At 36.0% G+C, this 27,419-nt stretch overlaps 1 protein-coding gene across 3 annotated transcripts in view; it reads left to right on the top strand.

Moving 5' to 3' along the window:
• The window catches only part of CSMD3 (CUB and Sushi multiple domains 3), a gene marked incomplete at both ends in the record, with an annotated part of 911,147 nt that overhangs the window by 517,630 nt on the left and 366,098 nt on the right, over positions 1-27,419 (top strand). For all 3 annotated transcript variants that reach the window (XM_079795927.1, XM_079795926.1, XM_079795925.1), the window contains 3 exons: positions 17,176-17,358; positions 22,462-22,788; positions 25,714-25,908. In XM_079795927.1, the coding sequence (XP_079652053.1) occupies positions 17,176-17,358; positions 22,462-22,788; positions 25,714-25,908 (705 nt within the window). The remainder of the gene's footprint in view (positions 1-17,175; positions 17,359-22,461; positions 22,789-25,713; positions 25,909-27,419) is intronic.

Here is a 27,419-nt window from a genome sequence, read left to right as displayed (position 1 = left end):
ATTGTGTGTTGCAGTGATGCTCAATCTGCATATTACTCTTTTATTAGGTAGGATAGAGGCCTGGTGCATGGGTGACAGCCAGATGGTTTGCCCTGAAGGGTTTCCCTGATCAGGGTGGGGCTCCCTTGGGGCGTGGGGTGGCCTGAGCGAGGGGCCTGTGGTGGTTTGCAGGCCGGCCACGCCCCCTGGCAACCCAAGCGGAGGCCCTGGTATCTGGAATTTATTTTCCTTCTACAATTGAAACTTTGTAGCATGGAGCAGAGCCAAGCCTGGGGCTCCCTCCGAGGCCGGCAGCCATTTCTGTTGGGGTTATAATTGAAACTTTGTTGCCTTAAGCGGGTGGGCCCGGCCAGGGTGTGTGGAAAGCTTTGCTTCCCCTGTTGCCGGCGGCAACCCTGGCCTGCTCTCTCAAGCTCCATTCTGCCAGCATTTGTTTGAATTTGTTTACCTTCTATAATTGAAACTTTGTAGCTTGAGTGGAGGCTTAGGCCTGGCAAGGGCAGGCGGAAAGCTTGGCTTCCTCTGTTACCTAGGAAACCTTGCTCTCTGTGGCTGTAGCCATCTTGGTTTGGGTTAATTTGCATGCTCGCTCTGATTGGATGGTGGGCGTGGCTTGTGGGTGTGTCGGAGGTATGGTCAATTTGCATATTTGTCTATTATTAGGTAGGATGATAACTCCCTCATCTTTTACATTCTCAGCTCAAATGTCATTTTTTATGGAGTCTTGCTTTAAACACTATATTAAAAATTGTAACCCACTTACCTCTCCACAATTTCCCTATTCTCTATTTATCTACACATGGTGCTATCTCTTTTAATATACTATAAATTATCATGTTTATATTGTCTTGTCTTTCTCTGTCTACTCTAATATAAACTCCCCAAGGGGTGGTGTTTCTCTTTGTCTTTTGTTTTCCTGTTGTTACTGGATTGAAGGGGTCCAATTACCTGTGCACATCAAAGCCCAATAAAAAACAAACAGGTGTTTTCAACCAAGAAAGTAAGGATTCATTTAGGAGATGGCACTATGCCTGGAGTACAGGTAGCTCATGGTCAAAGGCCTGGCTCCCCGATGGCTTCCAGGGGATGGATTACATGGGGGGGAGGGGGGCGGGCGGCGAGGGGGAATTATTAATCATGGTGAGTTAGTGCCGTGGTCTCTACTAATTGGTTAGTTCTAGGATAGGGGGTAATTGATCATTGCATCTAGTCCTGATATCAGCAATAGAGTTATGTCCAACTTCACAAGGATTTGTTCAGTGGGATCCTTCTGCTTTTCTGGGTCTGGAGCTAAAACACAACTGAGGCCAAGATATTATATGTGGTTTGATTGAAAAATTCAGTTTCTGTAGTCAATAGACCCAGGACCTTGTACCTAAGACTACTGAATACTGACCAGAACCTCTTTATCTTGAAGGCTTAATGGTTAAACCAAGGGAGAGGGAAATGAGTGAGTCAAGGCACTGGGTGAGGCCAGTTTGACTCAAAGGAAAACAAATCAAAAGGAAAAGCCAGATTAAAGAAAATAAGGTTTCTGTGCCATTTACATTGTTTTTGGGGAAAGAGGTGCGATTGAGGTTCTCTTTTATTCACTACAATGTCCCAAGTGCCTAGTGCAATACATGGCACAGATTGGGTGTTCAATAGATATTTACAGAATAACAAAACCTGTGTGCTTTGTATGTGCCAGACAATGTGATGTATTAATTATGTGATTTAAGCATGCTAATAATTCTATGAAGTGGTTATTATTGTGTTCCTTCTGGTAGGAATGGCATAACTGAGTCTTCGCAATTTTAAGTAAAATATCCAAAGTACAGAATCATCAGTAGCAAAGGGGAGATTTAAACCTAGATAGCTAGACTCCAAAGCCTGTGCTTCTAAACTCGGTTTCCTCCCACATTAATATCAGCTCATTATTGCATCTAAAACCACTGTAGCAACGTGGGTTGAACTCTGAAAAAATGGCTCCTGATGATACCCATAGAGAATAATACCCTTATTTCTTGACAAGAAGGAAAAATAGTTGTCGGCATTTGATGTTTAGAATTTATCTTACACTTTAATGAAATATATCAACTAAGCCATTTGCTGCCTTCATGAGTGGGAGATGTGACATGTCAAGTCTGATATACTCACTACGAGAACTAGAAAATAGAGATTGAAATGCCTGTGAGAAATGTACTGACGTGTTTTGACCCATTGGTTGCACAGGACAGAATAGCTCCTTTATTAGGAAATAGGGAAAGCACATATTCTGTCACTATTGACAAGAAAAATCATGAGAAAATAAGTGCTCGTCATTTTTTTGTTGAGATCTGTAATATCAGTGTTCCTTTTTCTTACTCTCTGTGTTAATAGTTCTACATGCTTAAGTTAATGATTATGGCATTTATAGATTTTCATATTTAAAACTGATAATTTAACTCTACATTGTACAGATGCATTGACAGATAATTTATTTTTTGTTACCCATCAACAAATGGTTAAGTAACCTGCTTGTCACTTACAAAATATGTCATCTGAATTTTTTATCACTAACTTGGGTCTTTATTTTAGACTATTATATTGTATATATTCAGGGCCATACAAAAGAAAATGTGTTTTGATTTTTTTATATTCAGTTAGAAATAAATCATTTTAATATTCTTCTTTAAATTATGACATCTGTTTTATTGTGATTACTATTAATATGTATACTAGCTTATGAATAATGACTTATTTTAAATGAGTGGTTTGTTTTTTCATTTTTATTTAAAAAATTTTTAAACTGAAAGACATCTAGGAAGAATGACAAAAGAGGTACTGATATACTGTTCACTAGTTTTCAAGATTTTGCCATATCGATGTACATTGTCTCTCTCACTCTATACACACAAACACACACACGACTTTATTTCCTTTCTTTATTTTAATGAAAATATGGGAAAGCAAGATATAGAGTGAGCACTTCTAACTTACTATTGGCATTTCACCATATGCATGGGGACTGACTTTGTCGTAGGCCTTGTTCCAATGTTAAAGCACAATAGGATCACAGATGAATTGGGAAATTGAAGTAGACTTTATAGAAAGTGTAACAATAGAATCATTTACAGTTAGGGATGATGATATATTCCAAACTGATCATTTCAGAATAGTAAAGTCATCTAAACTTCCCTTGAAGATTATTCTCTCTCCACTTCCATATTACTTAATAGAAATTTAGATAAATAAATAAATATATATATGTTTGTATATATATATATATAGTTACATTAGTATATTACCTATATTTACATTATCTGTTTGAAATCTAGACTTTGAGCTTCTCAACCAACATTTTTTCTTTGGTAAGAATCTGTGCTTGGCACATATTTTCAGGGAATGCTTATTGCATAAATTGCCCACAGTCTGGAGAGGGAATGAGCTACTTAGTTGAACTACAAGCATCTCAGTTCAGAACTTGTTCTGTAGTTGAATGTATATAGTTCTTTGTGTGTATTTGGGATTCACATTGGCCTAGAACTCTTTAAAATATAAATGTTTAGAAAATTATTTTATAAGTGAACTAAGTAATAGTTGGCTTTTATTGTAGATGGTTTTAATGTCTTATGAAGAATAATTTGAAAAAAAAAATCCTCTCTAGCCATTTTAAATAAAAAGGGCTAATTTTTGTTTTGTTTGTTTTTTGTTTTTATGAAGTTGTTAGAAGGCCAAAAAAGATGGTTCTAGATCTGGTTTTCATGAGAGACTTCCAGAACAATGGCAAGAAACAAACTGACAAATGGATGCTATCTCTACCACAGTCAGGAGGGTGGGAAGTCAGAAAGTTCACGTGGATGTCAACAAGGCTTCCTTTCAGGAATCAATGCCTTTGAAATCATGACTGGACAATGGGTGTCAACTTTAGGGAAACCCAATGTTCATGCGTGCCTTCATGAACAGAAAGCACAGGGAAGATGATCAGGATGGCTTCTGTCTCTCTGAATTTTCAAATCTCACCTGGATACACCTAACTGACTATATGTAATTCACCTCTAGAATGCTACCTGCAAAGGACTTTAAATCTTATTAATTCCTTTTACTCCTTTACTTTTCTTTCCTTGCATTCTTTGGGGCCTTGCTATATTGCCAACCTTCCTGCCTTAAATTGTAATATCTTTCTGGAAAATAAACATTACTTTTACATTATATAATCATACTTCTAATTTCCTATATATATATAAAGAACTAAATTTTCTTTCACATGAAATTTGATATAATTAGAATGGTTATAACAAATCTGATTACTTGATTTCTTGTATTTTGATATCAGAATAACATCTCCATCAAATTTTAAAAAAATACTTTAGACGAATAATTTCTGCTCTATTAAGAGGTATTCAGCCCTGGCCAGTGTGTGTCAGTTGGTTGGATCATTGTCTCATACAACAAAATGTGGCAGGTTTGATTCCGGTCAGGGCACATACTCAGGTTGCAGATTCAATCCTCAGTCAGGCACATACGGAGGCAACCGATTCATCTTTTTATCTCTTTGTCTATTTCTCTCTCTCTTCTTCTCTCTAAGATCAATTAAGAAAAGAAAAAAAAAAAATGAGGGAAAGGCATTCAGTTATAAATCTTTTTTTTCAATAGCAACAACACTAATTCTAATCTTATAAATAGATTTATATTTGCCTTTAAGAACTGTTTAAATTGCCTACTGTGTCCCATGCACTGTGTTAATAAAATAGATGAATAAAAAGATGAAATAGGCAAGGTTCCCATATCTACAGACTTTCAGAAAAGTGGGGTCAGGTACATCTAAATAGGTCATTTTTAATACTTACTCTTAGCATTTAGAGCAAACAGAAATGATTTGCTAAAAATGGGGGTACAATAAAGGCTGCCTGAAATGACGCCTTACATAAGTCTTGAAGAATGAGTAGGAATTTTCAAGGTGAAGTAGTGAAAAGTCTGAATTCCAAACATGTGAATGAAATTAAGTTTTGTTATATGAGCCTTTTCTCTCTTGCATTGCTATGTATATAACTCTCATCCATGTCACCAAGTCCATAGGCCTCAAGGGCATCGGGACAGGAGTTACTAAGGTAGTAATGCAAAGAGAAGAGGGTAGCTCAGCTTTTGCCTACCCTAGTGTGATTTTGAGTTGAGTTGAGAAAATAGTCTTGAAATCCAGGTTTTTTCAGAGAGAAAAATACATTTTATAAATGGTTTACTTATGAATCCTATCACCACAGAGCTTCCTCCATAGTTTATAGAGATGCCCGTGTAAATGTGTGCAAGTTAGATCTTCAGACTCATTACAATAGAGGAGAAGAATATGAAGTAGAGAAAATAAAAAGCCTAGAGCCAGCACCACCATCAGCTTGAGGAATTGTGGGGAAAAGTAAGGCTATGCTTCAATGACAGAGTAATAACCAGCTTTCCAAGTGCTGAGTTGGATGGAGAAATCTTCAGGCCAGAGTGAATCCAACTTCCCTTTTCCTAGGTATGGGAGAAACTTCAGACTCTGTGTTTCTGTTTTAGTTCCACACAGTCTGGACATGTGTGGGGATGTAGTACCTCCTACCTGCCCTAGTGATGAATACATGCAGAGCTCTTTATAATTCTAATGGCTGGACCCTCAGAGAACCAAGTTAAAAGTTGCAAAGCCAGATACCTTGAGAGCAAATGGCCAGATTCCTTGAATGCCCAAAATTCTAGACTGGAATAATTTCACCTGAAAACTCATCAAGCCAATTAAGATATTAAGCCAATGACTCTTCATCAGTGACAACAAAACTATCAAAGGACATAGGACAGTTACTGGCCTCCTTAGTCTTGCTAGTCTTTTTTATCTTTTTTTTTTTTAATCCTCATTTGAAGATATTTTTTCCTATTGATTTTTTTAAAGATAATCATTTTATTTATTTATATTTAAATATATTTGTATTTATTTCAGAGAGGAAGGGAGAGGGAGAGAGAGATAGAAACATCAGTGATAACAGAGAATCATTGATAGGCTGCCTCCTGCATGCCCCACACTGGGGATCAAGCCTGTAATCCAGGTATGTTACCTGACCGAGAAGCAAATAGTAACCTCCTGGTTCATAGGTCAACACTCAACCACTGAGCCATGTCGGCTGGGCCCTATTAGATTTTATAGAGAATGGAAGGAGGGAAGGAGGGAGAGATAGAGAGAGAAACATTGATGTGAAAGAGACACATTGATGGCCCAGAGCAGGGATGAGGATCTAACCTGCAAGCCAGGTACATGCCCTTGACCAGGAATGGAACCCAAGACCCTTCTGTACATGGACTGATGCTCTAACCACTGAACACACAAGCCAGGGCTTGCTAGTCTTTTTTATGTCACTTAATCCCACCCCTTTATGTAACCACTTTGAAGAAGAGCAGGAGAAGATAAAATATTTACATAAATCAGCCTCTTAAACTGTAATATGTTTAATAGAACCGAGTTCTGTTTAATAGAAAGTAACTGAGTTTCCTAAAGAGATTACTTGAAATATTGGATCAGTCTACAATTACCAAATTGAACTATAATTGGTTTTTTATCCAACTTGATATTTTTATTTATTTATGTTTTATTATTTTAATCAAAATACCATTCTACTGAGAATCCTGCTTTTCTGACTAAACTACCTTTCAATTGTTGGTCTTGTAAGCTCACAGTTTAAACCCTGAGAATGCCTGGAGTGGTAGACATGAGTGGCACAAGTTTTCTTTTTTTTTTTCTTGTTTTTCATCTAAAGCCTACAGCACCACTGACTTGTTCCCAGAATCACAAATTTTTCTTCTAACCCCAACTTCACTCTCTAAGATCAAAATATTTCCCATGGGTCAGCAAAGGTTCAAAAACCAGTTCCTCAATAATTGTTGTCTCTCTTCTCTCTCCCCTCAGGCCTCTGCACACAATTTTTCTCTCCTTCATTCCTGTCCCCATATATATCAATCTACGGAGGCACACCGACCACCAGTCACATAATAGTCAGACATGATGTCCTAAATCAGTTTTTTTCTAGAATGTCTTGATATACAAGTAGTAAATAACTATTTTTTTTTAAAAATGATGGAGATAATATGTCATACTTTTATTTATGATGTTTCTCTGTAAATCTAAGACAGCACCTATTCATAAATCCAGATCATGATGCTTGGGATTAGTACAGTTACAAATAATTAGTATAAAGTAGAGTTTCTAATGAGGTCCGGCTTTGATTTCCAATTTCCCTACCTCTGATTTCCCTCATGGTTCATTAAAACAAAGAAGAGAAAATAACACATCGGACGCTTCCCATTTGCTGGGTCCCAGGCATATGAAGATAATTTAGAAATGTTTACTGCTCAAGGAGTCCACAATCCATTGAACTAGTTCAGCTGCTCCTACTTTTTTCTCTCTCATTATTTTTTTCTATTTCTCAGCGCCTAGATTTTGTCTAAATATTTTGAGATGTACTATATTCTCAATGCTGATGTGGTCTCCACTTACAGTATTCTGGCTTATTTTAGGGCATTTCAAGGAAAATCTCCTCATGAAGGCTGAAATTTTCCTGGTAATACATTTTTTTTCTTTTTTAAATTTTTAATTTTTTTCCAGAATTTAAATTACAATTGATATATAATATTATATTAGTTTCAGACGTACACCATAGTGATTAGACATTTATATGCCCAATAAGTCTAGTACCCATCTGACACCATACATGGTGTATTATTATACTATTATTGGCTATATTCCCTGTGCTGTGCCTTACATTCTTGTGACTATTTTTATATAAAGCTGGCAATTTGTACTTTTTATTTGTAAAATACTTTCTATATCTTATTCAGTTGTTTTTTTTTTTTACTTATGAGAAGTTACTTGATGATTAAAATTCACAACTTGCAAGAAGATAACTTGCAAGAAGTTATATAATCATTCAAATTCAAACTAAGATATGTATGATTGATAGAGGGTCCTCTTCAGAAAAATAACATTTTGTTTGGCACAGAGCCCCTGGAAACTGAAATACAGCCAGATTCAAAGAAATAGTGCTTATCATAGTAGCCCTAAAAACCTAAATTATATGAAGAAACCAGATCCAAAGAGCTTATGCTGTATTTATTTGTTATTTCCATATTTCTCACCAGTGCTTCAAAAAGCCTTAATTAAATGCTGTGTTTATCTTCTTGAGGAAATGCCTAGTTCAATTCATCTAATATACTTCCCTCCAACCCCCAATGACTAGCTCAGCACATATGGGAGCTCAATACCTGTTTCTTAGATTGAAAAAGTCATACGAATAGAGCCAGTGCTTAATTCCATAAAGGCCTAATACTGTAGCAGTGTTATTATTTTTAAGACAGAAGGCATATTCTGCTCATTTGTTGCACTCTGGCTTTCTCAATGTAGTCTTTTTTTAAGTAATAAGAGTGGTTGATTTTTTCTTACTTGTTTTATAGCTATGCCTTCAAATAATTATAACTCCTTTTTACCACCTGGTAGATACAGTAAGAGCAATAAATGTTTAAATGTTTTTGATGGCTGCTCTTAGGCTCCTAGCAGTTACGGTTCTTTCAAAAGAAAAATCCATTTACTTTGATTGGTATTACAGTTCAAAAAATATTGATCTACCCCCGCTTGCAACCTCTTTTAAACAGGTAGCTATAGAGATTTAGACAAAAATCTATATTTCACTTTGTTCTTTCATTTAAGGTACTTCAACGGAAAATGTTTAAAGAATAGACAGGTTAAGTGAGGCTGCAAGTGAACAATGCTATGTTGAGTCTTCTTATAAAAAGGCATTCTTCCTGATACTTTCATTTTTACTAGTCCATTATTAGACTATACGTTTGTAAGGGAGTAGGGTCATGTCTCTTGATTGACTCTTTATTATGTTTAGTTCATTTTACACAAGATTAGTGTGCCTGCAGTCTGTGGAGTATTTACTGGCTATGCATTATTAGAATGCTTTATCAATGGCTTATGTCTGCTTAGAATAAAGTCAAATGTCCTTTATATGATACACAAGGGCATCCCACATCTCCCCAACCTCGTCTCGTACCTCACTCTCCTTGCACCCAAATTCCAGCAGTACTGAGCTACTTTCACTTCTCCAAATTGTGGCATTGTACAGTATCATCCCTTTGGTCAAACTGTTCCTTCTACCTGAAATATCAAAAACTACCACATACCCTATACCCAACCCCTCAACCACACACATTCATGAAAATCTGCCCAAACTTATTTCATGTTTCAGTTTATAGAATCTTTGTTGCCTTTCTATTTCTAAGCAGGATTGTTCATTTGCTTTTCAGGTCTCCTATATATCTTATTCTAAAACTACAGTATTTATAACACTTTTATGTATCTGCATACTTAGAAAGCAATAATATATTGTCTTCAGTCTACATTCCCAACATTTAGAATATAGTACAATTTCAAGACATCTTTTTTAATAAAAATACTAATATATAATTGAATGGATGTATAAATGGGTAAGGTCACTGTATCTGAAAAAAATGATAATGAAATTATCAGTAGTTAGCTGACTTACTCGTTGATGTCATCAATTGGTATGAGATTTTTACAGGGAAAATGCTCTTGAGCATTTGTTCCTCGGTATCCAAATCTCAATCAGCCCTCCATATTGTCCTGTCATGGACACTGTACCCTAGTCCCAAACTGAAGGAAAATGCTAAGGAAGTTGTTTGAAGGACCTTAAATATATAAATAGTAGGTCAATTTTTAAGGATACTACCTCAGGGCAAGTCAGTAAGGCGGAATCACATGTCATTTGACATTTTATACGGAAAATAGCCTTTAAGTCAGAATCCATAGGAAATACATTCAACTTCTCAAATTATCTTGGATTTGAGATTTGAGTTTTAAAACATAGTATAGGTGTTGTTCAGAACATAATCTCTTCTCTTTCTCTTAAAAATGTGTGCCAAGAAATTAAAACATATATTTAATACATCTATTTGGCAGCTATTATAGACTGTGTTTTTTAAGAACTGGGATTATTAACATACACCCTTTTGTGGTTATACTTCATGGCAAACCTCTTGGTACACAGTGCACAGTTGGTCCTTAGTAAATAATGAACTAAGTGAATTTATTAAGTACTTTTGAGTTGGTAAGTACCCTTAGTTCCACTCCCCTGTATTCCAGCATGTTCTCTTGAGAAAGAAAGAGGGTAGAGTTATAATTGTTGAGTAGGATCCTACCTAATAAAATGGTAATATGTAAATTACCATCACTCCACTACGTCCACGATTGGGCCAGCGGGAGGTGCAGGGGGCGGGACTCGGGGTGGCCGGGGTAGCCGATTGGGCCAGCAGGACACTGAGCTCGCGTGCCAGCAGCAGCGCGAGCTCAGCGTCTGTGCCATGGCTGTGCTGCGGCACAGAAGGGGCCTCTGGGGCAGCGAGCTCACGTCCCGCCGGGGACCATCAAAAGCGGGGGTGCTGGGTGCCTGTCTGCTCTGGCACCAGGCCTTTCAGAAGCCTCTGCCGAGCCGGAGGCTTCCGAAAGGCCTGGTGCACCAGCAGACAGACACCCAGCTCCCCCGTGATCGAAAGCGAAAGTGTGTAGGGGACCCTACACGTGCATGATTCAATCATGCACTGGGCCTCTAGTCTTACATAAAACCCCAGGAAACTAATGGCCAAAAGTCTGATAATCTCTGGGTTGGAGCAAAATGCTATATAATCCAAATTCATAGTTTGTATACCTATCATATTAGTCCACTTGGGCTGCTATAACAAAATACCAGAGACTGGGTAATTCATAAACAATAGGAATTTATTTCTCACGTCTGGAGGCTTGAAGTCAAAAAGCATGGTGCCAGCAGGGTGACCACCTAGTGGGAGTTCTCTCTCTGAATTATAACTGGCACCTTCTGACTGTGTCCTCACACGGTGGAAGGAGGCAATGGCTCTCTCTGGAACCTCTTTAATAAGAGCACTAATCCCATCTATGAGGCTCTCCTCTCTTGATCTAATCACCTCTCAAAGGATCCAACTCCTAATACCATCATCTGAATTTGGAGGGAACACATTCAGACCATGGCACCTATGAAGGCTAGGAAACTATTTTTTTGTAACCACAGACATTAACTGTAGGTCCCTCAGTTACTCTCCAAATTTAGACTTGGGCACTGAGATGACGGAATATAAATGATTTGCCACAAATAAATAAATACAACAATAAGAAACAAATTCAAGTTAATGATATGTCAAATATATACTAATGAAAGGGTAATATGCTAATTAGACCGGGAGACCTTCCAGGCATCCTTCCAGACAAAGCCATGGTGTTGGGGCTGAGGGAGAGGTGGTTAAGGGCAATCAGGCCAGGAGGGGAGGGCAGTTGGGGTGATCAGGCTGGCGGGGGGGCAGTTGGGGGAAGAAGGCTGATAGGGGGGGCAGTTGGAGTGATCAGGCTGGTGGGGGGGCAGTTGGGGGCAAGAAGGCCGGTAGGGGGGGCATTTGGAGGTGAGCAGGCCGGCAGCAGAGTGGTTAGGGGCGATCAGGCAGGCAGGCAGGTGAGCGGTTAGGAGCCACAGGGATCGGGCCTAAACCAGCAGTTGGACATGCCCTGAGGGGTCCAAGATTGGAGAGGGTTCAGGCCAGGCTGAGGGACACTGCCCCCCTCTGTACACGAATTTCATGCTCCGGGCCACTAGTTACATTATATTTAGCACCAAAGAAAAGCACATTGTTTTTGTCACAAAGAGTTCTTAATTCTATTAAACATATTAACATATTCAATAATTTTTAAGTTGAAATGTGATTAAGAATTGGGGTGAGGGTGTTTTGTTTGTTTGTGAGTGCCTCTATTTGCTACATCTCAGAAGACTGTATAATTTAAGTACTGACTGCAGAGGTCAGTACTTTCTATACCAGCTCAGTGAAAGGGTCAACTTTGGGAATCTTATCTCAGGGCATATTTCCAGCCTTCAGAATTTTGCATATTTTTCATTAAATGGTTGTGCAAAGTCTGACGCTTTTTAAATGTCAGTGTTTTCATCATGATTATAAAACACTTTACACATTTATTATTGTAAATATGTCCTTCATCACTTTTCCTAGGAAGTTATAGACTTCCCTCTCAAAATACCTTTGAATGTTGACTGTAGTCTCATTTGTCTGAGATGCTTGAAGGTGAAATAGAGTTTAACTCACAAGGTCTTTTCTAGCTGCATGATTCAATATTCCACAACCTTTGTAAGCCCGTTGCTAAGGTAATAAGATTCTCAAGAGGCTTCTTAACATTAAGAATCAGCAAAACTGCAAGTTTCACAGATCACTTTCTTTTAACCTACACAGTTTCTCTGTGAGGTATTTGAATTACAGTGTCAACTGTTGTCAAGTCAGAGATTGATCAATAAGAATTTCTATGTCACTTTAAGACCAAATGTTAGTCTTTGGTTGGAAATCTGATTGAATTTAAATTAAAGTTTATTACTTTAGGCATCAAAGATCAAAGTTACTTGGTCACTAAAAAAAAAAGGTGTTGAAAGAGTCCTGTTGTACAAATTTCAGCCACTGTCATTTAAACCTGTATTTTCAATTTTGTTCTCAGCTCACTGCAGGAGAGTCTTCCCAGTAGTCTTCTTATATTTCCTCTAATCTCCATTCTCACTTATTTTAGCACCTCTTTCTCAGCTTCTGATTTCTTTGCCTCTACATCAGGGAAGATAAAGAGCAGAACCAGTTGCTATCCCTTGAGCCCCAACCTCTGACTCTGCAAATGGCTACTCACTTTGTTTCTTATTTAGTTGTGAACGGTGCATAGTATTTACCCAACTAGTGGCCCAGTGCACAAAAATCCGTGCACATTAAATGGGAATTAATTAGATGAAATATTTTAATATTGTTATTTGCCCTTTCTCTATAATAGAAGTGTCAGAGGTGAAAGAAAATTAGTAAAATGTATATGAAAATCTCCCTGGGGTACACCGCGGGACCCAGAGTCAATTCCCTGCCCACATGCGTTCACCTTGAAATTGCGTGAGACCCAGACCCGGCCAGCCCCACCCCCGTGAAGCCCCGCTGGGCATGGGGTGCAGCCACAGGTCCCCGGCCTGGTGCCAAGCAAGGTGCACTGCCTCAGGTCCTCCAGCGCAGCCTCAGGTCCCTGGCTCCAGTGCCGGGGTGGGGGGTGCAGATTCAGGTCCCCCGGCCACAACGCGAGGGTGCGAGGGCGTGACGAGTATTTCCATATTAGCTCTTTATTATATAGGATTCCCAATAGAGACAACCCTTGTTAAAGGAATCTCAACCCCATTTTATGTTCTAAAAAAGAATAAAATATTATAAATAAAATCAAGTATCAGTAGGCTGCTAACTAAATTATTTTTTTTTGTGTGTTGTACTGAGATTTCAATGGTAAATTATATTTTCAGGGACACTGCAGGTAACAAATGGCACCTTCACACTGGGTGTGTCTGGGCAGAGCTTAAGGAAATGAAGAAGGGGCTATACAGTATCCCTGGCTAGTGATAGTAGGGAGTCCTTATCATCCTCAGGAATGAGAACCACAGCTCTCAGAGGGCAGCTGTAAGGAGAAGGCCACCTGAAATAAACTTGGCTTTCAGTAAAGGGTGATCCAGTAGAGAAGAAATTGGGGAAGGGAGGGGAGAGGGGAATTCTCTTACTGCACTCTTCCCCTGACCTCCTGCCAGGGCCACCTCTTTCCTGACCACCCATTGTACACACAGGAAGTCGGGTAGCATAGGAGCCTATTAATGGGTCCATGTGGGTCAGCCTTTACCCCCATCCTTGGGGCAGGGCTAACAAGCAGGGCAGAAAAGCGTTCAGAATGGTTCTTGAAAAGAAAACAGAAAATACCCACCACACAAATCCTACAATAATGATACAACTATAAAATGTAAATTATTCAAAAGCTGTAACTGTGTCACTCTATGATTTTCTGTCTATGTAGTTCTGTATACCTACACAAATTTTAGATGGCTTATATTGCTTACTAGTAGAACCACATGCTTTTGTATGCTAATTCTTTATTGCCGTTCTTCCTTCTTTGTCTATTTCACAACTATTCTTGGAGAGGGTATAATGCTTAAGAACTCATATTCTGGAACCATAACATCTGGGTTCAAATCCATTCCTGCCACTTAAAATGTGAGACTTTAGGCAAGCTATCCCATCGGGTCCTCATAAGGCTGTGTGCAAGTAGCAGAGCGGCCCCTTAGGGAAACTATTGAGGAAGATAAAGCTTCCAGCAATTCTGTGGGTTCAAATCTGGCTACTGGCGATTGTACCAATGGTTGCTCCATACCTCAGTCCTGCAGGGGCTTGAGACAACTGGTAGTGTTAGGAGAGAAGCCAACGTAAGTGGTCAGGAGTGTCGCTGTGCCACCTTGCGTTCATTAGAAGCTAGTCACTAATGCTGACCAGAGAGAGAGGAGAAGTCGAGTCCACCTTCAGATAGGAGGAACAGTAAAGAATTTGCAGACATGATTTAAAACCACCAAAGAACCCTCTGAGGGCAAGATGCAAACATAATGCTTCATCACTCCCAAGTACTGTCTGAATTTCAGCAAAACAAAGACTCTCACATAACAGCCATCCAAATTAGAAAATCAACAGCAATACCACACTACCAAACAACTCACGGACTCCATTCAAATTTCTCTATCCAAAAATGTCTCTTTTTCCTTCCTTGTCAGGATTCAACCCATGGAACTTTATTGAATTTGCTTGTCATGTCTCTTTCATTTTGTTCAATTTGGATGTGTTTTTTCCTGTCTGTCATGCCCATGACAGCTTTAAAAGTACAGGCCTTTCTTACTGTAATATGCCTCTGAATCTGGGTCTATCCAGTCCTTCTTCATACACAGATTTAGGCCATTCATTTTAGGCAAAAATGATGCTCATCATTTTAGTGTATCATGCACGAGGCAAACAAAGGTAGGATATTCTATACTGGTTATGTGATCCTTGTAAAATTAGTGTCTCCTGGGTTTTCCCATGGTAACATCACCATTTTCACCTTTGTGATTGATAGGTGTTTTATAGAAAGGTAATCCAAAATTATGTCAATATCTTGTTTTTGTTTGTTTTATTTATTTATTTTCTCAAATCATTATTATTTTTAATAAATAATAATTGATTTCAGAGAAGAAGGAAGAGAGAGAGACAGATAGAAGAGGATGAGAGAGAATCATTGGTCGGCTCTCCTGCATGCCCCCTACTGGGGATTGAGCCCTGGCATGTGCCCTGATTGGGAATCCTCCTGGTTCATAGGTTGATGCTTAACCACTGAGCCATACTGGTTGGGCTTAAATTATTACTTTAAATTTATCTTTATTGTTGAATGTATTACAGATGTTCCCTTGTTCCCCACTCACCTCCCTCCTGCCCACCCCCACCACCTCCCCGGGCCTTCACCACACTAGTATTTTGCTTTTTATCAAACATTCATCCCAAATCCAAAATCACTATGATGGCTGCTGTTATTCTATATGGACTAACTGTTATTCTATATGGAGACAGAGTTTTCTCTTCTCTCCTGTGTATTTATATCAATATGGATTTATGAATTTAAATTGTATTCAATTAGTAGTAATCTGTCATTACATTGTTGGTTAAACGGCCTCAGAATGGCAGTAGAGTCCCTCAAGCTTGTTTCTCTGCCTTTTGATATGTCCCATCATTCTTCAAGCATGTTGCTATTGTTCTTTGACAGAACAAGGTATTCCAGTCTCATCTCGTTCATCTCAGAAGCAGCCTTTCTGGTTACTTTTAGTGAAAAATCATATTGAGGTCAAGATTTGGACATTCAATATATTTGTTAGTATAGGGATATATTGCTTTTAGGACTCTTAGTGGATATAGCTAGAAAATGCACATACATATATGTGTGTATTTTATATATATATGTATTTATATACACATACTCATGTCTAGATCTATCATCTTTTTTATCTATCTATGTTTATATTTTAAACATGAGTTTCCAACAATTCACCCAATTTTAGTTCAACCACCTCAGGATTCTTTGTAGCCTTCCCTTTTTTCCACATCCCCTTAATGATAGTGAAATGTTTGGCTACCATTATTATTTTTAAAATATATTTTTATTGATTTTAGAGAGGAAGGGAAAGGGAGAGGTATAGAAATAGCAATGATGAGAGAGAATCATTGATCAGCTGCCTCCTGCATGCTCCCTACTGGACACTAATTCCACAACCTGGGCATGTGCCCTGACTAGGAATTGAAACATGACCTCCCGGTTCAACCACTGAGCCACACCGGCCGGGCTGGCTACCCTTATTTTTAATGCATTTGTGGTTTGCTCAATTCCTTCATATGTAATTAATACCCCAACATTACTGGCTGCCTCCTTGGCCTTGCTTCTACTTGCCTGGCTCTCAGCCACACCATCACCTACTTGACCTCAAGACATCTTCAACCCCTGGCGCCACCATCACTGCCTCTGCTATAGGCTGAAAATGTGTGTCCCTCCAAAATTCATATCTTGAAACCTACCCCTCAATGTGTTGGCGTTTGGGGAAAATACATATGTACAGGGCAGAGCAAAAGTAGGTTTGCAGTTGTTCATATAGAAAATAATACAATAATTAGTAAATACTAATATAAGAATAAACTTTATCTCACATACGCACAACGGTAAACCTACTTTTTGCCTCACTCTGTATGTATGTGTGTATGGAGGAGTATATGCACATTACAGACAAAAAATCTGAGTTGTTTAAAAATATATTTTTTATTGGTTTTTAGAGAGAGAGGAAAGGACGGTGGTAGATAGAAACATCGATGAGAGAGGAAGTTATCGATTGGGTGCCTCCTGCATGGCCTGGGGATCAAGCCTGCAAGAACCTACAACCTCTTGGTTTCTGGGTCACAATCAACCTCTGAGCTCCACCAGCAGGGTCAGAGAATCTGAATCTTGTCATAACTGTTCTGTAGGAACAGTGACAATAGCTCTGATGACCTCAGTTTCCCCCACATCAGAGAAATACACTATTTCCTACAGATCATTTTATCAAAACATGTCCATAAGAATAGCAAAAAAAAATTAATAATAATATCAGATACTTTTCATCTTTTTCTCTGAAATATCTTAGCTATATAGAGTGTACATATACTAACTAAACTGGATGTATGGATATCAAATGCCTGAAGCCCTTGGAAAGTGACTTTAATCTTCTATTTTTACAGAAATTGAAAAAGAAAGCTGTGGCGATCCTGGTACACCTTTATATGGAATTAGAGAAGGCGATGGATTTTCTAATCGTGATGTTTTAAGGTTCGAATGCCAGTTTGGGTTTGAATTAATAGGAGAAAAATCTATTATTTGTCAAGAGAATAACCAATGGTCTGCAAACATACCCATCTGTATCTGTGAGTACCAAATGCTTTCTTCCAAATAGCATATGTTACCCTGTCCTTGCATATAATTGTTTTTGTAATTAATTTCAAAGAGCTGGGACCGTGTAATTATTTTTGAATGAGTAGCACTTTGTGATACTATCTTTAACAAGTGTGTTTATGCCAAATTATAAATTTCATTACAGATTTAAATAAAGTTAACAAAGTTTACTTGGTAATTGCAAAAGTATATATTACATGTTCTCATAACACTTTATTGGTGGCACTTTATACTTTATAGATAGCATACTTATTATGGAAATTATACATCTAAACTAATTCTAATAAACTCATTTATTTTCACAAGATAGTATATGCTTAGTTGCAAACATACTTAAAATATTTAAAGCTTATATTTTGTGTATAATGCCTTAACTTATGTTTGCTTGTAGATGCTCACATTAATGCATACTTCTGTGCCATTTATTTATTTATTATTATTATTATTTTTTTTTAAATGTATTTTATTGATTTTTTACAGAGAGGAAGAGAGAGGGATAGAGAGTTAGAAACATCGATGAGAGAGAAACATCGATCAGCTGCCTCTTGCACAACCCCTACTGGGGATGTGCCCGCAACCAAGGTACATGCCCTTGACCGGAATCGAACCTGGGACCTTTCAGTCCACAGACCGACGCTCTATCCACTGAGCCAAACCGGTTTCGGCAGTGTGCCATTTATTTATATTGCACAGAATAAAATTCATTACTGTTTATGAAATATAGTATGCTTGGATTACAATAAAGTATTTTTAAAATACATTAAAATGTTCCAATTTAACTGCAATAAAAATATAATCTGTATTGTATACTGAGGCACATTTAGGTTCAATTAAATACTATCTTCATTACCACAAATACAACTTGCCAGGTGTGATTGCAATATTAAAAATTTTGAATTTTAGTTTTGAATATTCCCAAATGAAAACATATAAGCCAATAATCATGAAAGTAAAAGTAATTTTTCTAGCTTTTAAATATGGCTTTTAATCTATATTCAACTTATAATGTTAATGCTTTTTATTTGTGAAATCCTGTATTTCCTGCAAAGACATTAGCACAGACCTTACTTCGATATTTCCTGGTTTCAAAAAAAAAAAAAAAAGACCTACATTTAATCTGATTATAATATATACTTTAAAATATATTTTCTATTGTTGGAAATGTTGATCATTTAACATTTTAAAATTATTTAACACTTTCAAAAGTGTAAGTGAACTTTTAAAGTGAATACAGGCCAAATATTTCCATATATATATATATATATATATATATATATATATATATATATCATAGTAAAATAAAATACAGAAACTAACAAATAGGCATTTCTGTTTCTCATTATAGTGTTCTAGATATATATTGCCATGATAATTTATCTTACATTTCAGTAAAATGGGTATTTTTAGAATCTGGCAGAAATTTCCCTAGTTATAGTATATTGGATTGTTCTTTGGGAAATCTAGGAGAGGAAAATTGCACAGACCCTCCTAAGTAGAACTTTTTCAGTTTTGGGATAGTGTTCATTTTTAATCAAGATCACCTTGGGAAGTTCCTGTTGTGGGAGAATAAAACACATTAGGATAGTCTGATTAAATTATGTCAGCATCACCTAAAGCTTAGTAATATTTCAAAAGACTTCAACTTGAAGACCTTTAGTTCTAGGTGTTCTTCCAAGGAGATAATGTTGGTGTAATATTGGATACTCATATTAATGTAATATATCACATAAAATGAGAATACTATATAATTTTAATAAATGATAAAATGCATTTAATAAAATATTTAAAATATGCTAACTAAAACGAATTTTAAAACTTTGGAAATGTAAAGAACACTTTTCACTATTTTAAAGAAAATTAAATCTTTCATCCTGATATATGTGACAATATTTTTCTTATATACTAACAATAGCTAATTTAAAAGTGCAATTGGAAAAGAATTTATTCACAAAATAAAGTTATAAAAATATAGAAAGAATCCTTACATAAAGCCAAATAACTCATAGAAAAAAAAAACCAACTTATTAGGGAAGGAAATAATGAAAAAATAAACAAGCACCATGTTCCTGAATGAGAAGACAATATACTAAATATGTGAATTATATAGAACTTGCTTTGAAATTTCAATTAAAATTTCTAGTATAAATTTTTGGGGAATTTGACCCAATGTATTGACATACAGATAGATTTAAAAAAACAGGCAAGAATATATGTTTATGTGCATACCAACTTTATGTGGATAATAAAGATGCTTATGTGGCTACTAAAGCATTTTATTACCATAAAATCAGTGTGGTGCTCACAGACATATAACACTGGGTCAAAGGAAGTCACATAAAAATGGAATCTATAATAATAAAAGCATAATGTGCTAATTAGACCGGACAGCTGAATGACCTTCTGGACAAAGCCAGGGCTGTGAGGGCTGAGCCCCTTGCACGAATTTCATGCACTGGGCCTCTAGTCTAATATAATTAAGAGTTTAGAGTATAGTAGCCCCCCCTTATCTGAAGGACGATACGCTCCGAGGTCTCCCAATTAATGCATGAAACAATGGACTGTATCAAACCCTATATATACTTTTTTTTATACATACACTAGAGGCCTGGTGCACAGGATTCGTGCACTGGTGGGGTGTGTGGCCTGCGGGGATCGGCCCACTGTGGAAACACTGCTCATCCTGGTCAGCCAAGCAGCGTTCCCACAGTGGGAGCGCATTGACCACCAGGGGGCAGCTCCTGTGTTGAGTGTCTGCCCCCTGGTGGTCAGTGCACATCATAGTAACTGGTCGTTCTGGTTGTTCCACCATTCAGTCGCTGGGCTTTTATTATATAGGATAGCTATGATAAAGTTTAATCAATAAATTAGGCAAAGTAAGAGATAACAATAACTAATAATAAAATAGAAAAGTGGTCACATATAATTACATGTAATAAAAGTTATGTGAATGTAGTCTCTTCCTCAAAATATTGTATTTTACTCACCTTTTCACTTACAGGAAGCACTTTATGGCTTCTCTTTGGCATATCTGTATTGCCAGCATTACTACTCTTGTGCTTTTGGTTCATTATTAAGTGGAATAAGGGCTACTTGAACACAGCACTATGATACTAATTCCTAGACAACACATCTGATAACCAAGAAGGCTACTAAGTGACTAATGGGTGGGTAGCATATAACAGTGTGGATAGCTGGACAAAGGATGATTCATATCCCTGGCTGGATGGGCCAGGACTGCATGAGATTTCATCAAGTTACTCATAGTGATCCACAATTTAAAATTTATAGATATTTTACTTCTGGAATTTTACATTTAATATTTTCAAACCAAGATTGGCTGTGGATAATGGAAACCTGGAAAATGAAACCAAGGATGGGGTGGGGGAGCCTACTATGTTATATAGACTTCTACCTACCTTTCTGATGAGATTAGAGTGGTAGAGTTTGGACAGCTCTTGCTCCAGGTGGGGATCATTTAGATGAGAGATTGACAAACTAAGGACTGGGGCGAAATCTAGCCTGAATCCTGGTTTTGTAAATAAAGTTTTATGGGAATATAACCACTTTCACTTACCTGTTGTCCATGGCTGCTTTCCTGTTTGCAGTGACAGAGTTAAGTAGTTACAAAGGAGACCATGAGGATTGTATAGACAAAGCATTTACTATCTGTCCCTTCACAGAAAAAGTTTGCTGACCCTTAATTTAGATCAAGGCTATAGAATCAATGATGTCAGGATGCAGTCAGGTAAGAGTGTGAAAAGCTAACAAGAAGTGATAGGGAACTGTAGTGCATTAGAGAAGTTAGAACTCCATATTTTGTCCCCTCGAGTGTGAAATATGATGAATTTAAAGGTGATTTTATTTTTTTTTAGGCATAAGAAAAGAATAAACCAAACACTTTTGCAGTCTGGATTCAGTCCAATGGTTCTCAGTTTCCAAGTCTTGGTTTTAACTTCTAACATAATTACATACGGAAAAAGCAAATTGAAGTTAGACAGTGTATATAAAAATGACAAATTTTATAATTTATATATTTTGATTATTATTTTTACATACTTTATATAATCTACATACATTTAGATATAAATTCATCTTTTTCTATTTCTCTAGAGAGATAGAAATTGGTCATTTTTCTATCAAATAAGAAAGGTAAAATAGTCACACGCTTTTATGCTGGTCGGGGTATTGTACTCACTAATATATTTGTTACCTTTCAGTATAAATTAATACAACTTTTCTAGGCAGAAATTTAGCAAACTGTTTTGAAGCATTTTTACCCTTTGTAAATAAAATTTGGTGCAAAATTGCATAAATTCAATTTTGTTAAAAACATGTAATAAAAACGGAAAGAAAATGCATCATTATGTTAACTGATTTCCTCTGTGTGATCATTTACTTTTCTATTTTTTTAATCCTCTTTTTGCTTTTGCTTTCTAAATATTATATGTGAACCTTTAAGTCAGATATTTTTAAAAGTTAGAAAAAGAAAACTGGAGGTGGGTGGGTACTTCGACTTAGTATGGTGTGAGAGTTTACTTGTTTTTCCAGTGTTAGCCACAGGGGTGGCAATTATAAAAGTTAATGAATTTCCTTATCTGTGTTATAAACTATCAGAGCATCCCTTGTCCATGGTAGGAATGAAACTGACCAATCCCATTCTTATTACAAGTTTTCTCTGGGCTACATCATCCCATTTCTATTAATATTCACATAATATTTTGTTGCCTTCAATCATTCATAAGCATATCGCTTTCTATAACATCTCAAAATATTTCTCTAATATTATTTTTAAGTATAGGACCAAAATTGTGCAGCATTCTAACATAAACATGATAAATGTCTAAATAAATAGCTGTTATTGCTCCAATTATATTTTTGTGCATATTTAAGCATACAGTCCTCTAGTTGCCATTTCTGATATGTAAAAAGGTAACTTTTATTTTCTGTCTTATAAGATATTTTAAATTGTTAGTATTTTTCAAGCGTAATTGATTAGCATAATTGTAGGATAGGGCAAAATAAGGTAAAATATGACTTTTTAACATTTATTCTATTTTGTAATCTTCTTTTAACAGTCCCTTGCCTCTCTAACTTCACCGCACCAATGGGAACAGTCCTTTCTCCTGATTACCCAGAAGGATATGGGAATAATTTAAACTGCATCTGGACGATAATCTCTGACCCAGGGAGTCGGATACACCTTTCTTTTAATGACTTTGATCTGGAGTCTCAGTTTGACTTCCTTGCTGTTAAAGACGGTGACTCTCCAGACTCCCCAATTCTTGGAACCTTTACTGGGGCTGAGGTGCCCTCCCATCTTACTAGTAACAGTCATATCCTGAGGTTGGAATTTCAAGCTGACCACTCAATGTCAGGACGTGGCTTCAACATCACTTATAACAGTAAGTTTATGTTTTCCATATAACATATTTCTACAAAGTTCAGCTAGACAGGAATCGTGCAAACCAGCTCTCTTCTTCCACAGATGAGGAAAGTTGAACAAGTTATACACATACTTGGGCCAGGGATGCTCATTTGGTCCTGATTGCCAACCATATTTTACTCCCTATTGTGTATGAGGGGCCTGCTATTAAGGGAATATGTTTCAAATATCATTGTTATATCAGCCAATATGTTAACTTATTTTATTAAGTCTTATAAGCATAACCTCAAACCTACTACCTATCACAAGTTTTGCTCTGTTATTAAAAGGGAGCTAGAACTTTTCTTAATATATTTATAAACCAATAGGAGACATTAATAAATAATAACAGCGCAGAATTATAATTCCAAAGACAAATTCACATGGCAGGAAGCACCACAACGCAGGAAATCATTAATTTAGGGGCAGCAGACCACTGATCTGATTTGGCAAAGCCACCAAGGAGGTAAAATACCAACTCTTAAAAATTAAAAATATGAGCTTTAAAGGGAAACTATGCAGCTTCAAGTCTTGTTTGTCTACATATTCAGGTTTAATAACTGAACCTCAGTGTCCCCGTCACTGAAACCCTGGGGTCTCTGTAAGGACTAAAGTAGATGATGAATGTAAATAATTTAGAGTATATGATACTTAATAAATTATCAAAAACATCAGCTCTTACTGTTTAGTTGGCTTTTGACTATTACCTTGACATTTGTTAGTTTATTATTTTATTTATTATATTGCTCTAGATTTGAGATGTCTTTGGGGTTATTTAGCTATTGTCTATCACTCATTCTTGTATTTCAAAACAATGGGTATTATTTTTCTGAAAAAAATAATGGCATAAATATAACCAAAGGATGAATTACATAAAGGGAAAACTATCTTAGTAGGTTAATATACTTAGATACTAATGCTTCTATTTGTAAATATTTTACCTGAAGCTATAGAATACTAGTGATTTTCCTTAAAACTACCACAATATCAGATATTAACCAACTTAACAAATTGATATTTAAGTGTCATGTAACAGTAGGATTTAGTTTTCTGCTTTTCACAAAAGAATTGAATCCCTTACCTACAGCCCTGTCCATTCCATTCCAAGCTTTGGCATTTAGTAATAAAACACAGTTATTGTCTTTTCAGAGTGTCACTAGTGGTGAATACTGTCGCTAATAAGTGTCAACATATAATTACACAACATTAAATTGGTGATGACATGTGTCATAGAGACTTGCTATTTACAATTGTTGCTTTATCTGGAAGTCTTTTTGAAATAAATTATATATATATATGTGTTTGTATATATAGATATATAGATATATAGATATATAGATATATAGATATATAGATATATAGATATATAGATATATAGATATATAGATATATATAGGGTTATAGGATATCCAAAAATGTATGTACAGTTTTAATAGCTGATAGCTCAATTTTGAAAATGAAATGCATTTTAATAAACAGTGTCTTTATAACTATTCAAAGTGTATGTATACATTTTATGGGATACCTTATATTAATAATTTTCAGTTTGTCTTAAATGAGTATTTTTAATTTCAATGTTTTGGTATCTTCAGGGTATCATAGAAATATGCCTCCTTGTTCCCTATTTTGTTTATCTAGTAGATAACTTAATTCAGCATATGTAAATTCTTATATTTAATGTTTACTACTGAAAATTTTATTTATTCCTGAAAAATACCTATCAAGAACTTTGTATAGGAGCAACTATACAAAATATTATATAATTTAATATTGTTTTATACTGTTTAACTTAAAAATGAGAATGAGTAGTAAAATTATATAATACATGAACAATATCAAAGTGATGATTAGTGAGAATATTTAAAATAACTGCACGTACTTATGCAGTCTGAATATAATAATGTGAAATTATAAACCCTTTGTAAATGTTTTATACATTTAACCTTAGCTACTTTAAATATTCTTCCATTTATATTATACTATTTTAAAAATTTGTAGTACATATTGGGTCATCCAGATAAGAAAGGAGAAAAATTTGTAGTCCTCATGCAATCTATAATCTCTGAGAAATTAAAAAAACACATTGTCATTCCACTTCTGCTACTTGCTGGGACTGAGCTAAAAAATACACACTGTGGGAGACACAATGTAAAATTGGATAGTGGTTCTGAATTTAAGAACTCATATTCTCTTGAGAGACAGACATATAACCCAAGATATAATAGGTTGTTGAGAAAAAATGAAAACCACACCAGCAGATATATTTCAGTCCTATCTTTGATCTGAGGCAAGCTCTTTAACTTTTTCTGAACTCGAAAAGTGGTGATACTTTGCTCATCAGGCCATTCTAAATGTTAAATGAGCTAATACCATTTCTAAGGCTCCTATCATAGTGCCTAAAACATGGTAATTACAAAGAATGATCTCTTTTCCCTTTGCCTAGTTGGCAGAAAATAGGTGACATACAGCAAATGATAAAGAACTTGTAAGACCTTCATGCTAGATTGAAACATTTCACTTTAATTCCCACAATGAGACAATTCCTTCATTCCAAACAGTGGCTCATAAGAGAAGTCTGCAATGGTATAGAGTTATCCTGCTCTGTATTCACATTTGTTGGAATTCTGACTAGCTTTTACTGAAAATTTTTGCATAGACTAAGCCTAATAGTGTCCAGAAATAAGCAGAAACAGTTCTATTTTGAAATCTTGTGAAACTAATATGTTAAAGCCATCACTACTATTACACATCACAGATCAGGCAGAGAGCCTCCAATTTTTATTTATTTATTTTTTAAATAAAGGCTTTTCTAGATATAAACATAACTTTTTAAAAATCACTTTTTCTCACCCGAAATGCACAAATGATTCTCTCATACTGTTTGTTTTTGTTTGCTGTTCTCAAGCATTTGGACATAACGAGTGTCCTGATCCTGGAATACCAATCAACGCAAGGCGGTTTGGGGACAACTTTCAACTGGGAAGTTCGATTTCAGTCATTTGTGAAGAAGGATTTATTAAAACCCAGGGAACGGAAACAATTACATGTATTCTCATGGATGGAAAAGTGATGTGGAGTGGACCAATTCCAAGATGTGGAGGTAAGCACAATGGCCAATGAAAAATATAACCCCATCATGATTATGCACTAGAGACCGTAACAGGAAATGCATTGTTCTACCAGAACTGTTGTGGTCATTTCCTTGAAATATGAGTTTTATATATTATTCATATAGTAATTAAATAAGTTACACTTTTAATTTTCCATGTTAAAATAATTTTAGAGATATTTTAGAAGTTTCCTTTACAAAGAGCTCTTAGGAAAAGCTATACATTAATAAATGGTAAATATTGATTGCATGTGCAAATTCTCTTTAGTATACTTTATAGTTATAGTATACTACACTTTATATAGTTATTTTCATTATTTTTGGTATTTTAACCATTCTTGGTATAAACTTACTTAATTTTAAAAAATGTGCTATTATTAATTATAATAAATTATGCTAATGCAGCCATTATTTAAAATGTATAATTTTTGTAGGCATAGTTTGCTATTTTTTTTTCAATTTAATTGGTCCAATAAAATGTAGTCAAGAAAGTTCAGGACAATATATATGTGTTATATATAATGTTTGGAAGTATATATCTTTGAATATATATACTCATATAAAGTCATAAATTATATTTGTAAGAACGAAGGATGATCATAGGTAAAAATAAAATACTTAAAGTATATATGGTATATCAATTTAGGATCTATAGGAATATGGGCGGGGCTTTATTTAAGAATTATCACAGTAGGAATTAACATCCTAAATTCTACTATTTTCCTTCTACTCTAGTACTATAAATCTATTTTATTAAAACGATATAGTAGAGCTTTTTCTAAGATATTGATGAACTATAACCAAAAAGCACCCTTTAATAAATCACCTGTAATGATTAGGTGATAATTTTTAATGTTTTATTCTTTTTCTTGCTTTCCCAATTTTTATTCTTACCTGTGCCCAAATTAACAATGCAACCTTTGTTCTCAGTTCCTACCTGATAAATTGAGAATATTCAATATGTACTATTCAGAAGTATAGCAGGCTTAATTGAGTAATACAGCCATTATCTATAAATGCTGAGTTTCATTGAATGAACATTTTCATAATGTCGCATGATGAAGTAATCCAGACATGCAATTATGTTTTCCTATTAGCCCCTTTAATTTCCTCCCTCCTTTTCTAATGCCTTTCTCATTTTTAATACCTGGGGTAGGGGAGGGGGCAAACAAGATGACTCCACTGTTCTCCAAACCTCAAATGTTATAGGCTTATAGTAGGGGCTACCTTGCCAAGGGTTATGATTATGCTATTTTGTTTTACAAACAATGGATTTGCACAATAAAGGACTGAAATAAAAAGGGAAAAATGGAAAGTAATGTTTAATTTTGCTCAACATACTTTGCCCCTTAATTCATTTCTTATTTTAGCACAGTTCCTGAACTGGACTTGGGGAATCAGTCAGGAAAGCCTACATTAGCATTTGAAGGAAAAGTGGGAGGAGGGAGAAAGGTGTTTCAAGCATAAGGAATAGCACTGGTTCCATGTGACTGGAGTGGAGA

This window comes from Cnephaeus nilssonii (assembly GCF_951640355.1).
Source record: "Cnephaeus nilssonii genome assembly, chromosome: 18".
NCBI classification, from domain to species: domain Eukaryota; kingdom Metazoa; phylum Chordata; class Mammalia; order Chiroptera; family Vespertilionidae; genus Cnephaeus; species Cnephaeus nilssonii.
This window is presented reverse-complemented; position numbering and strand designations above follow the sequence as displayed.